This window comes from Pseudonaja textilis, chromosome 3 (genome assembly GCF_049901715.1).
Source record: "Pseudonaja textilis isolate UNSWEBS1 chromosome 3, rPseTex1.2, whole genome shotgun sequence".
NCBI lineage: Eukaryota > Metazoa > Chordata > Lepidosauria > Squamata > Elapidae > Pseudonaja > Pseudonaja textilis.
This window is the reverse complement of record NC_141992.1, coordinates 80,198,960-80,213,246: the sequence shown is the minus strand read 5'-3', so window position 1 is coordinate 80,213,246 and position 14,287 is coordinate 80,198,960. Positions and strand designations below refer to the sequence as shown.

At 41.3% G+C, this 14,287-nt stretch overlaps 1 protein-coding gene across 8 annotated transcripts in view; it reads left to right on the top strand.

Moving 5' to 3' along the window:
- PTBP2 (polypyrimidine tract binding protein 2) overlaps window positions 1–14,287 on the top strand; it is a 169,513-nt gene that overhangs the window by 120,872 nt on the left and 34,354 nt on the right. For all 8 annotated transcript variants that reach the window (XM_087930184.1, XM_087930183.1, XM_087930182.1 and 5 more), the window contains 2 exons: window positions 5,042–5,214; window positions 13,340–13,483. In XM_087930184.1, coding sequence (XP_087786310.1) covers window positions 5,042–5,214; window positions 13,340–13,483 — 317 coding nt within the window. The remainder of the gene's footprint in view (window positions 1–5,041; window positions 5,215–13,339; window positions 13,484–14,287) is intronic.

The window sequence follows — 14,287 nt, the reverse complement described above, 5'->3', positions numbered from 1 at the left end:
AAGTTACATATGTGTAGATGGAATCCTACCAAAGAGCATGTCAATCCAAAAAGTTTAAACATTTTAAAAATAGGTAATAGGTTATATTTCACATTAAATCCTATTTAGGAAATGTAAGCTTTTATGGATTAGAAGCAGATCTTCTCTTTTTCTAACAAACTCAATGTGAGGAAAAGATTTGGAATGAGTTTGATAGTAAGAGAGTTCTTGAGCGAGGGGATTGTATAGCTTCAATGTTTATATCTTTTTTTTGAATCATATATAGGAAAGAAGAAGCTCTATGTCAGCTTCCTTTAGTGGATTAAATATTGCATGTTTCGGCCTGTAGAATGCGATGGAATTTTCTGTGCAAGTGTTTTAAAAAGTAAAATGGTATGATCAATTAAAAAGAAACGTGTTTATTAAAAGTAAAAACTGATAAGCTCATAAACTTGAGCTTATCCTGGGATAAATTCTGGGGGTGTTGCTTTGCTTGAGCTCTTGGCCAACCTGGAAATTTGGAAAAAACCAAGAAAGAAACGGAGTAGGATTGTGGTGCCTCTTTTTGTTTAGGTATCCTGCTTCAGAGTAGTTTGCAGACACTCATTCTGAATTTTAGTTATTTTATCCCTATAATATCAAGTTGAATTAGGACATACTCATAAATATATCAGCTCAGGGATTCAGAAGACATTCTGTTTTTTTATTTTTGTTATTTTTTGAAAGCTACAACACTTAAAGCACTTTTGTCATTTGGACTGTTCCTTTTCTGAAAGAGATCACTGAAAAATAAGCTCTTCTGCTTCATCCAGTTTCATATAATATATATTTTTCCCAATGCAGATTTAAAAGCAGGAGCCTCTATTGCTTGTACACTATCTACCTCAGACCCAAATGGAACAAATCTTTCCTCCCATTTTTAAACATAGTCACATAATGTAGAAGACCAAAAAGAGACATATATCAAACCATGCTGCAAATTTTATATAATCATATTCCTTCAGAGGAAGTATATTTTGCAATATATCTATTACTTTAAAGCACGGGTGGGTTTCTACCAGTTCTGTCCACCTCTGTAGAACCGGTAGCTCTGAAGAACAGCAGACATAGAACCGGTTCTATGTCTGCTGATGTTTTTGCCCACCCACCCACCTGGGCTCTTACCTGATCTTTATTTCCTGATTTTTCAACTTCAGCTGCAGTTTAAAAAGCAGGAAAAGAGGCTGTTTCAAAGGCTGCTTCTCTGCACATAGCATGCTGATGACCATTTACAGGCGCCGGGCTCACAGCCTGCAAGGAAGCTCGTAAATCCCGAACCAGTAGTTAACCCTGTCGTATCCCACCCCTGCTTTAAAGGTGTGTGGCAGATCAGACTACAGGCTTATCAAGTCCAACATTCTGTTTCCTGTTGTGGTCAGTAAGATAACTGTGGGTGGTCCACAGCAAAACATGGGAGGAATACCTATTTTTCTTCCACAGTTTAAATTTATAGGCATGCTGCTTTCTAGAGATAGCTTGCATGCAGCTATGAAGATTAATACTATAACTGATGATACTTAATCATTACACATTTGTTTTATTTCTTTTTAAATGTGCATTCTGCACAAATTTTAAAACCAGGTTATGGACAGGATTCTGGTTTTTATGGCAGCATGTTTATTTCAGCAATCAGATTATTTTTGAGAAACATGCATGCACACAAACTAGTGGTTGTCTATAGCATGACAATTTTTGTCCCATTTTCTAATCAAAATACTTATTTCTTGTTGGTGTTTTTCTTTAGAATCATCAGTATCAGTTTCTAGCAGCTATTGTTTTATTATAGATTTATAACAATTTTGCATCACTCATTAACATGATTCTAGGTTATTTACAATAAAACACTGTCATAAAACATCCCACTAAAATAACCATCATTTGATAAAAACCATGGTGTTGAAATAATTAAAAGTTATCCAATGAGTGCTAAATGCTGTTTTGAAAAGGGTTTCCATGCAGGTGATTCAGAATTCTGCTATAGTTGATGGTATAATTAATTGCCACCAGCTCTGAAGAGACCTAGCATGGCATACCTTCCCATCTAGTGTGTCCTTTTCAAGGAAGAGCACACCACTGTCTTTTTCACAGCAATGGCATCACACTTTTCTTCACAGAAATGTTAACCCTATCCTAAATCCAGCTAAATATGTCCTGCCTGGTTGTCCATAAGGGCATTTATCCAAATCATAGGTGACAGAATTCATATTACAGAATACTCTATCTACTTCTTGCATTTAAAACAAGGTAATATTTGTCTCCTTCACCCTACCTGGCATCAAGACACAAATGGCATCAAGACACAAATGTATAATTTGTGTAGGTTTCTGTAGAGAAAGCTGCAGAATTATTTGAATGATTTGCAAATATCTTCTCCCTTCATTCTTGCTCTAGAGTATCAGAGTAATCCTGAAGAGGGCTTCAAATGAAAATTTGGATACACAGGAAGAGTGCATTTATCACTATTATGTAGGCTTAAACCTGCATTTTAAATCGTATGCCAGTCTTGGCAGTTTTTCATTCTATCTCCTATAGGTCTCCTGCAAAGCATGGAGTTGCTCAAGAATTGTGACAGGGACGAAGCCTCACAGGAATAATCTTATCCAGTGCTCCAGTTGTCTCTCTAGCAGAAACTGATCAACTATAGGATGAAACTATCCACCAAATTGTCAGGAAATTACCTGAATGCCTTCAGAAAAACATCAGCATTTATTTGCTAGAATACATCCTGACCAAAAATGATCTGACAATAGCAGATACATGTCAAAGTCCTCCATATGTAGATCCCATCTCACTGAAATAAAAACTAAATCCAGTCCTTGCCTGTTTTCAGAAGTTATAGTTGAGTTTACCAACACAGGTAACATGGTTACAAGTAAGTCTGTGTAGAAATTAAAGAAGAGGATCTTCATGAACACCATTCCCAGAGTGATGGGGGAAGAAATGTGACTCAACCCAAAAACAATCCCAAAGAGATGAAGAAATAGCTCAGATTGATACTTCTTTAATTTGTCATGAGTATTGGTGTAGGTGTGTAAAGCATAATCAGGCTTGCAAGATTCTGTTTCTATAACTACTATAATAAAGTAACCTTCCTTGCTCATACTTTCACAGTGGTATAGATAATGGGGCTGATAGACCATAAAATTGCAAATCATCCCCAAGCCAATTCTTAAGGATGGAGATTAAAATTCACCAGAACCAGAAGCCTAGGAGATGGCATGTAATAGAATGTGGAAATGATCTTGAGAGATTGTGAAAAGAACCATAACCAAGGGAACAGTGAGATAAGAGACAGCTAAGCTTGCAGAAGAAATATAACCATGGCAAATATTCTCAGAAGGACCCTTTAGGCCCTTACAGAAACTAGCAGCAATGGGGAACAACTTTATTTTGAGACTTGGCAAGATTCTGTTAATGTAACCTTATAAAAGAGTAGAATTTATTCATCTGAGTATTGTTCTTGTCTGGACTATCTCACAAGGCTGAACTCACAATCCAAAAATGTGGTCCATGATCTTCTGCAGGTCATTTTGTACACCAGCTTTAACTCATGTTTTACAATCTGTTTTCTCATCCAGAGTAGCATTGTCCAAATTCTCATCCAAACTCATCCAAAGTAGCATTGTCCAAATTCTCATAACTTCCTGTCCTTCCTATCTGTAGCATTGTGACTTGTACAAAACCTGAAACATGGAAGGTCAAATCTTGAGATCATGAAATCAAATAAAAATTGCTCTCTGGATTGAACACTAAACTATCATCAGTAATTTTGTCATCTGTGTACAAGGCTGGAGCAATGGATTAAAAGAAGGTATATGCACTGTGGGACTATTTTTAATGGTCTAATGAATTCCCCCCTTCCCCCTGATATATGCCCAACATTGCTAAATATGGTCACTACTATCCGGACCCAGTATCATTTTTCAGCACACTAGCATCCAATTTGGCATCTGATACCATTTTATCCTACAAGTTTAGTGGCAGTATGCATAGTACATTTGCAAACCCTTTAAGTCCAACCTATGCCACCATTGCATAGATAGTGCATCCACAATCCCATAGACATTCATTACATCCTAATTATGATCATGTTCTTTTTCTTAGTACATAAATCAGATAATCTCTTGAAAGTATGCATTTGAATCTTGAGCAAAACCCTTAAACATCTGGTACAATCTAAGTGTCTGACTAAAGTAATTGGTGTATTATGTTATCACTGTTGAGAATGAAATAAGATTTTCATGGATTTAAATTATGTTTCCTGACAACTTTTAAGTTTATATATTTTTATATTTTGTAATATATATTTTTATATTTTGGCTGAATTGTTCCAGATTTTTCAAATTAAAATAGAACACCAATTTCACATTTATAGCCAAAGTACTTTCCCCTGTTTAATTAGTAGAATAGGCCAATAAATGGTAGTGATTCATGCAAAAACTCAGTAGGAGCTTTTACTTTTTAAAAAAATGCAATTATGTTGTGTGGAGTTTGGACTGAGGTGGTCTAACTCACACTCCAAACAGGGATGAAGCATAACTTCATATTCTGTGGAGCAGTCAGTGAAAGCTGATTATAAGAAAACATATAGCTGTAAATTATAAAGAAATCCTACAGACAGCATCTCCTGCTAATGGGATGGGTAGATAATTTTGAGAGGTATACACTATGTTCATGACACATCAATGTGACTCAACACATGAGAATTGTTTGATAATCCAAATACAGAAAATAATCGTCACTCATTATAAACTGATTTTTGCTTTAGATTATTAGTATGGAAACTATGCAAGTATGTCTTCCCTTTTTCTGTATGCTGTCATGCTAGAGTTTTCTGATTTGTTTTGGTCTGCTTGGGTCTGTAATTTATTAGATGTAGTTTTTATTTTTTTCAACATTTAATTAAAAGATTTCAAATTCACTGTTTATATACTAATTTGAAAACGTGCGTATACTTAGTGTAGTTTTCTCTGAATTTATAATTAAATTTTAGATATGAAATTAATTCAAAAATGTCTTACAGCCAATGGTAACGACAACAAGAAATTCAAGGGTGAAGATAAAATGGATGGGACTCCTTCTCGTGTTCTTCATATCAGGAAATTACCAGGAGAAGTGACAGAAACAGAAGTTATTGCTTTGGGCTTACCTTTTGGTAAGGTAACCAACATTCTTATGCTGAAAGGAAAAAATCAGGTATTTTCTCTTTTTGTGTTATTTTTTTCAGTGTACCAAGTTTTTTTCCATCCCAAGACATTTAAGTTTTACACTTACTGTGCATGTATTTCATCAGAATGTACCAATTATGGAAACTTTTTTTAATCCACTGAGACATGGAAAAGTATTTTAGGTGCAAAATCAAATATGACGTGACAGCAAAGCAAATTTTATGCATTTGCTTTGTGAAGAATGGAGGTGTGGGGAAGCAAATCTTTAAAATGTTGTTCAGGTAACATAGATCTCAGGCTAAATATTGCAATCAAGAATGGTCCACTGTTGGTTTTTAGCTGTAAGCTATAGCACCAATTAACTGGAAAGTACAAGGAACTGAACACATTTCCTATGTTTTGTGGTATCATGTTCACACAATGATATAGTTTTTTAAATAGAGGACCGTGTCTCCATGAATGTTTTAAAATGGGAGCAACGTAGCGCCATGTGATTCAGATGCAATCAATTCTAGATTGACTTAGCAAGTTGCATCAAACCTACCTTGAGTTGGGTGAAACTTGAAATAATCAGGAAATAATGGTGTGCATAAAGGAGAAAAAAGACAAAACTTGTTTTGAGCTTTACATCCAAACAAAACTCTAGATACTTTTTTTCAGATAGAGCAAACATTTTCTATAAAAATAGAAAATAATAGGAACTTGGGAAAAAAGCCCTATTCCTTCATTTTTGTACCACAAAATTAGATCAGATGATTTGATATACAGGCTGACTTTTACTTTTCATCCAACAGGCAATGAGAAAAGTTTGCAATGAGAGCGATTAAAACAAAAAATAATAATCCAATAGGCAACAACGGAACCAACAGCTTAAACATTGTTATTCTCCTCCATGCTGCATCGAGAGCCCAGGAAGGGTTGACTCCTTCCTATGACGTCATTTAGCTGAGTCTGCACTAAGATAAGCCAGCCCTCGGAAGAGACCCCAGCTTTTGACTCAGCTCCTTTCAGTCAATAGCTGTGTCTCTGAAAGCTTCTGTTAGATAACACTCACCAGCGATCTTCAGTACCATTTTTCCTCGTTTCAAGCAGCTCCCAGGATCTGGGCAGGTACTCTCCCAGGATCTGGGCAGGTGCTTTTCCAGGAGAGCAGGGCTCTCTCTCTCTCCTGCAACATTGGGAGCAGCGTTACCAGAGCGCTATTCAGGCAAGTTGGGCAGCGTCTGTAGACCTCCCCCACGCCTGCGGTTTGAGCGGTTGTAAAAAGCGATTGGCAAACCAATAACAGCTTCAGCCAGCTGAGGTTCTGTAGATAGCACTCACTAGCGATCTTCAGTACCTTTTTTTCCTCGCTTCAGCAGCTCCCAGGATCTGGGCAGCTGCTCTTCCAAGAGAGCAGGCTCTCTCTCCTGCAACGTTGGGAGTAGCGTTGCCAGAGTGCTGTTCAGGCAAGTTGGGCAGCGTCTGTAGACCTCCCCCACGCCTGCGGTTTGAGCGGTTGTAAAAAGCGATCGGCAAACCGATACCAGCGTCAGCCAGCTGATTGTGTGGCCAGCGGCTGCCCTTTGCTGACTTCACTCGAGGCTCTTTATAGCCTAAGGAGAGATTCTTCAATCTCAGAGCCTGTTTCCCATAGCCAGCGGCCATCTTGGATTGAAGGCTTCCACCATGAGGTGAGTGGCCATTTTGTAAGCCCGGGGGCCAATTTATACCCTAAGGGGCTTAATGCAAAAAATTTACAAACAGTTTCTTTCCATCATAAGAGCCTTTATTCTTCAAATGGAGCAAGATAAGGGTCAGGCAGTGTTTTCCCTCCCAGTGGAACAGTCTCTTAAACCCAATAAGAGAAAAAGTCGTAGGCAGCGCACCCAATCAGTCCAGACGGAGGTGGCTGCTAAAATGAGAGCTAAGGCTCTAGCCCCTAAGAAGGCAACTCAGGCTGAGTTGAGGGCAGAAAAGCGCAGACATGCAGCCCTAGAGAGGCAGTTCAACAGAACTATTCAACAGAAGGGAGTGCAACTACAGCAGGTTTCAGGTGATACCCGTGGGCCCCAGCCAAGCCCTTCCAGGGGAGGAGAAGTTATCTATGAGCCTTTCCGTCCTCCATCCTGGTCTCCTGAGGCCTTTGCAGTACAATATGATCCTTAGGATCTAAGCAGGCTTCCTTATTTCCAACAGGCTTCTGGGCCCTATGCTCCTCCCCCTCCCTCCAGGCCTCTAACCTCTTCTCAATCTAGGTCTGAAGCCACCTTCACTCCCACAGCAGCAGCCTTCTGCCTGTACCTTTGAGCATAGACCAGAGGATATCCAAGATGTTGTCTCTTTGGCCATTAGGCAGGGATTGGCTGAAGGCTTCAAGCAAGTCCTTCGACCTCCAGAAAGGGTTCAGGCCCTTCTCTCTTCTCAATCTAAAAGTTCCTTGCCTCATCACCCTGATTTACACAGGCCCCAGGACCTCAGGGTCCATTCTTCTCTACCAGAATGGGAGGAGGTTGATGAGGAGGGAAGGGCTTCACTATATGAACACAGTTACTCCTCTCGTTCAGAATGTGAAGAGGGCAAGACTCTCGCCCAGAGCAGACATCCTCTGCATTGGTCTTCAATCCTTCTCTCTTCAGGCCATTACTCAGCAAGGCCTTGGTCACTGCCAAGCTGTCACCAGAGGAAGTGGCTCCCGAGCCACAAGGAATTCCCTCTAGCCAGGGAGACTCACTCTTCTCCAAGCCTGTAGTGCATGCAGGGGTTTTGCCTTCTCCCACTTTGTTACTGGACATGGTCAAGGAACAGTGCGCTTCCCCTTCGGCAGGTCCTCACCCATTTTCTCTGGATAAGTGTTTCTACAACATCAGCGCAACCCTAGACAATAGCCTGGCATTGCCTTCTGTTGACATTCTGGTTCTGGCCTCGCTCTCATCTACTGGCACTCTCACGTGGGCATCCATATGGTGGCTGCACCAACGCCAGATTAGATTGCCTACAACTGACCTTCGGTCTCACCAAGGCCTTAATAAGATTATCGCAGCAGCAGAATTCACTGCAGATGCCACTCTCAATTCCACCAAATTTGCATCTAGGGCCATGGCATCTTCAGTAGCAGCAAGACTGGCTCAGACATTGGCAGGCGGGGGTCACACCGTAAATGGAAGCTGGCTTCAGTTCCATTTGCGGGCGATAAGCTTTTTGGCGATGCTCTGGAACCTTATTGAAACCAGAGATGAACATAAAATTCTCTCTTCCTCTGGGAAGAGAGCCCACTATCACCCAGCTCCTTACACTGGTAAACAGCCCTTTCGGGAGGGTGGGGGGTCATTCCTTCCATCACTCTAAGTAATCCCTCGTTCTCCCCACCCATCGGAAGTCGCCTAGCCTTCTTTGCCTACAAATGGGAGGAGTCACGGCGGATGCCTGCGTGCTCAGCACTATTAAGTCAGGATTACAATTGGACTTCCTAATGCCACCCCCCCCATTTTTTGATCTGTCCTGTCTCTCAGGACATTTCAAGGCAAGACCTCATGAATCAGGCCATTCAACCCCTTCTTGAAATCCGAGCTATTCAACCTGTTCCCCCCTCTCAATAGGGAGGTGGGCTTACTCTAGCCTTTTCATTGTTTCCAAAGCCTCAGCGGGGGTAGTGAACCATCCTGGATCTAAAATTTCTCAACCAATTTGTAAAATACAGGCAATTTAAAATGCAGACTCTGCATTCTATTTTAGAGAGCGTTCGGGAGGGCGATCTCCTCTCTTCCATTGATCTCATGGAGGCTTCCTTCACATCCCCATTTGGCTTCATCATCGCCAGTTTCTCCATTTCTGTTATCAGAATACCCATTACCAGTATCGAGCACTTCCCTTCGGTCTCTCATCGGCTTCAAGGGTCTCCACGAAGGCTTCTGTTCCAGTGGGGATCCAGTGCTACTTGGACAACATTTTGATTCTGTCCTCTTCCATCCATGCAGCCCGTCGGGATCTGCAGATTACCCTGTCATATCTCCAGAGCCATGAATTTTTCCACTCCCGTCCACTCCAGTGGTTCCTGCTTCCCTACCAACGGGCAGGAACCAGCCACTCATCCATCAAGGTCCCGCTCCCTCCACAAATCCAGAGAACTCTCAATTGGTGGTGTTCCCCGTTAATCTGGAAGGGACTCCTTTCAGGGTCCCAGACAGGTTAGTGATAACCACCGATGCCAGCCTCCTGGGTTGGGGTTCCCATATGCAGGGCCAGGTAGCTCAGGACCTTGGTCCAGGTCAGAGCAGGCCCTTCCCATAAATTGGCTAGAGCTCAGAGCCATTTTTCAGGCTCTCAAGCATTTCAGGCACTCGGTGACCGGCTCTCATGTTCTAGTCCTTATGGACAACATGGCCACTCTGGCTCATGTCAACCGGCAAGGGGGAACGAGGGCCAAAGCCCTCATGGGAGAGGTTCGATGGTTGGGGTTATGGGCAGAGAAACACCTGTTGTCGATCTCTGCGGACCACTTCTCCAGGATCAACAACTCCCAGCATGGCTCAGCAGGAGCTTAGTCGACCAGGCAGAATGGTCCATTCCTCCATCTCTATTCAGTTCCTTTCCCTCAGATTCGGAATGCTGGAGGTGGATCTCTTCTCCATTCCTCAAATCGCCCAGGTCACCAGATTCTTCACCAGGTTTTCTTGCCAGGGAGCGGAGGGGACCAATGCCCTTCGGTGCAGATGGCCCAAAAGTCTCCTCTATGCCTTTCCCCCGCTCCCATCATTCCGGCAGTAATTCAGAAGATGTTGGAGGAATGAGCAGAGCTCCTCCTCCTGCCACCCTATTGGCCAAGGACGCCCTGGTTTGCGGACCTGGTCAACCTGTCAGTGGCTTCTCCTTGGAGGATCCCAGCCTATCTAATCTCCCTTCATCAGGGGATTCTGCTCCACCCAGAGCCCCAGTGGCTCAAGCTGACCATGTGGCACTTGAGCGGCTAGAGGTGGCTAGCGGCTAGAGGTGGTTGATCTTCCTGAAAGGGTCATCATCACTATCCTGGCATCTTGCAAACCTTCCACAAGGCGCATCTATGATTCCACCTGGAAGGCCCTTTCCTGATGGTGCTTTAGGGAGGGTCTCTCTCCTGCTTCAGCCCAGTTGGCAGAGGTTCTTAGATTCCTTCAGCATGATCTGGAGAAAGGTTTGGCCCCCAAAACCTTACGCAGGCAGGTTGAGGCCCTCTCCCCGGTTCTTTCATGGGGTTCACTTCCTTCCTTATCCCATCACCCTTCAGTCAGGAGGTTTTTGAAAGGGGCTTCCAACCTGCACCCACCGGTGGTTCATAGGTATCCTTCCTGGGATCTTCATGTGGTCCTTAATGCCCTTACAAAGCCCCCCTTTGAACCCCTTAGAACATTGTCTCTCCATTTCCTGTCTCTGAAGGTAGTGTTCCCCGTTTCCATCACTTCAGCCAGGCGGGTATCCGAGCTTGCTGCTCTTTCCATCAGACAGGACCTTTGTTCCTTTCACGATGATAGGGTTGTCCTCAGCCTGGACCCCTCATTTATTCCAAGGGTTAATACCTGGTTTCACAGGTCCCAGGACATTGTGTTGCCTGACTTCTGTCCTCTCCCGCACCATGAATTAGAGCGGCAGTGGCACACGGTAGACGTAAGAAGGGCTCTTAGAATATCCATTAAGCGCACTTCCTCCTTCAGGAAGTCGGAAGCCATTTTGTTTCCTTTTCCCTTCTCACTTGGGGCACAAGGCCTCTTCTCCTACTATTAGCAGGTGGGTCAGATCTTGCATTGAGCAGGCCTACAAAGCTGCGGCCCTTCCGGTTCCTCGAGGTCTGACAGCGCACTCTGCCAGAAACGCAGCCACTTCGGCTGCCTGGGCGACCCAAGCACCCTTGGAGGAGATCTGTCGTGCGGCCACGTGGACATCTCCGTCTCCTTTCATCAGATACTACCATCTGGATGTCTTTGCCTCGGCAACTGCAACTTCGGCAGACGGGTGCTTCAACGAGTGGTTCAACAGTCGGTGTGATGAGCCAGATGACCCACCCGTGGACATGCAAGCTTTGGTATGTCCCATCCTGGACTCTCAATGCAGCATGGAGGAGAATGGGCGTTGGTAGAAGTAACCCTGAATGCCCTTTCTGTCTATGCTGCGAGAGAGCCCAGCCCCTCCCTTGATTCGTCCAGAGAGGGTAAGTCATATTTCTGTATTCATTTGTGCTTTCAGAGACACCTTTCAGTCTATCAAGTATCTTCGCCAAAGCTGGGGTCTCTTCCGGGGTCTGGCTTTTATATCTTAGTGCAGACTCAGCTAAATGACGTCATAGGAAGAAGTCAACCCATCCTGGGCTCTCGCAGCATAGATAGAAAGGGCATTCAGGGTAACTTCTGCCAACGCCCATTTTCCACAGCCTACCTATACACAGCTGCTGAAATCTAGAAAAAAATAGCATGATTCACTTCAATCTGTGAACAATAATGACAAGTGCAACAAAAGTATTTTTACTGGCTTCTCTCATAATTCATTGGCTCAGTGCATTCCTCTCCATTTGACAGTCTACAAACAGAACTCAACCCATGCAGCAAAAGCAACCTGTTCTTTGAAGTTAACTTGCTGCCTGAAAACTAAACATCAGCAAGAGCATGCATATAGCACACACCATGACTCAACAAATAAACGAAAGCTACAGTTTTAGCAAAACTTTCTAATAAACATTGCATGGAAGAGACCTTTCCATTTGCGTAAAGACTGTCAGTGAAAGAAAGTACAGAACAGAATGCATTTGTAGGCACAAAAAAAGCATAAACAGACTTTCCAGTAGCTAAAAAGTTTAAAGAAAAAAAAAAACACTAAATTTATCCCCATCTTGCATCATACACTTGATCATTGATACTGTCACCTGCCTCTTAAAGGTAAAGGTTCCCTCGCACATATGTGCTGGTCGTTTCCAGTTCTAGGAGGTGGTGCTCATCTTCGTTACAAAGCCGAAGAGCCAGCGCTTTCCGAAAACATCTCCGTGGGCATGTGGCCAGCATGACTAAATGCCGAAGGCGCACAGATGTGTCTTAAGTATGGGTTAAAATAATGTCATTTCCTCCTCACCCTCTTCCTCTTCCTTTTGTCTCCTAGTCTGGGCCAGCAATAACGCAGATGCAGCTACAGTTATTTTGATAGTTATGCTGGGGAAAATATATTTAATTTATAATTTAATTATATACTTATACAAATTATATAACTATAAAATTATAATTTAATGTATAAATGAGGTGATATCTTCAGGATTTCAGAATATGAATATTTGAAAAGCTTATTCTGAAGGAAGATATTCTGAAATCACAGTTTTATTCTGTGCTCAGAACAGTTAAAAACCATATTTTGGATTTAAAAGTTTACAAGCTTGGAATGTTTTAACTTCATTACAAGTGGAAGCACCACAAATAGCTGTTATTGAGTGATATATTTTTATGTTTTTAATGTAATAAAAATTCAGTAAAGTGTATTAAAAAAAACAAGTGGATGTTGCACCCATTATAAAAAAATAAAAGTTACATATAATGGCTGGGTGTGGGAAACACAAAACATAACTTTTTAGCTTTTTGTTACATTGAAATTATACTTAGAAGATGTATTTAAAATTTAAAAATCAAGAATATAGAAATTATTAATTTAATCATGTTTCTGTGCCTGTTTAGATTGTGCCTTTCAATCTTTTTGGTTCCTTAGAGGTTTTTGTTGTTGTTCTGAATGTCAGCAATCTCATTAATACTCTCAAGCTTAAGTTTGCTTCATGTAAACATTCTTGAACTAAAATCACAGCTATGATTTTATGATTACAGGTATAATGATCTAAGAAATGCTGATCGTAAGGGAGAGCATAAATCAAATTAAATCTTTATTATATTGGTAGACCAGCAAAAAGGGAGAGCATATAGCATGTTATAGAAGCCAGGGATGGGGGCATATATTGACTCAGTGCATGTGTATGCAAATATGAAGCACATATGGCTCTTTATAAGTTGTACACCTTAAATCCTTTAATCTAAATAATTTTGGTAAATAGTTTAAATACTTTACCCCAGACTATGATTCTGAAACTAGGTAAGTGGGTGTATAGACGAATGGATGGACTGAGGGATGTGATAGTAATTTCTTTTATATATAGTTATGTATATATATTTTTCTAGGCTTTTTTAGAGCTGGCAACAGAAGAAGCTGCTATTACTATGGTAAATTATTATTCTGCCGTGACACCACATCTTCGCAATCAACCTATATATATTCAGTATTCAAATCATAAAGAATTAAAGACTGATAATACACTTAATCAGGTAACATTATTATAGTTTTTTAATGTTGTGACTAATCTGTATATGTAATTACCAGTATAGTTTTTCTGTATTTATAACATGTTTAAGAATATTGGGAATTTATATATATATATAAGCGAAATAGCACTCATGCATCATCTCCAGAACCGGAATGCCTACAAACTTGAAATTTGGCACGTATGTTCCTCTTGACTTCTAGGTGCTCAGAAAGGATTTTTTGAAATGAGCATCAAAGCATTAGTATTTCATATATTATTATTAACACACTCTGATGCTAAGGAGTTCTACTCCCACCTGAAAAGAAATTTGTTCCAAATGCAAAACACAAGCAGAGGAGAGGAATTTCAGTTTTAGTTTCAAAGCAGCAAGCAGCTTTAGTACAGAACAGTTGAGCTAAGCAATGCCCAGGCTCCTTGCTGTCTCATTCTTGCTCACACAGTAAATACTATTTCAGTTTCCAAACAGCCCTCAACTCTCTCACACTCTGACAGGACGCTAGCCAGATGAATACCGATGGATGCTGGTAGACAGAGGCACATTTCCGTCCCCCCTTATTTTCCAACCCCAAAACTAAGCCCCATCACATAGTTTTGTAGCGAAGCACGGGTATAGAGCTAGTTATTTTATAGTTATGTAGTAAATATGGCATTTATTAGTAGGATCTAAGCATGTTTATCATTAATAATCTTTCTGGCCCAAGAACTCAAGTTAACCTGTAAAAAAATTGTTACTTTGTTAAATAGATAATGTGGAACTGTGTTTCTGGTATGTTTAAATAATTCGTCCAAGTTTTGAAACTCAGTC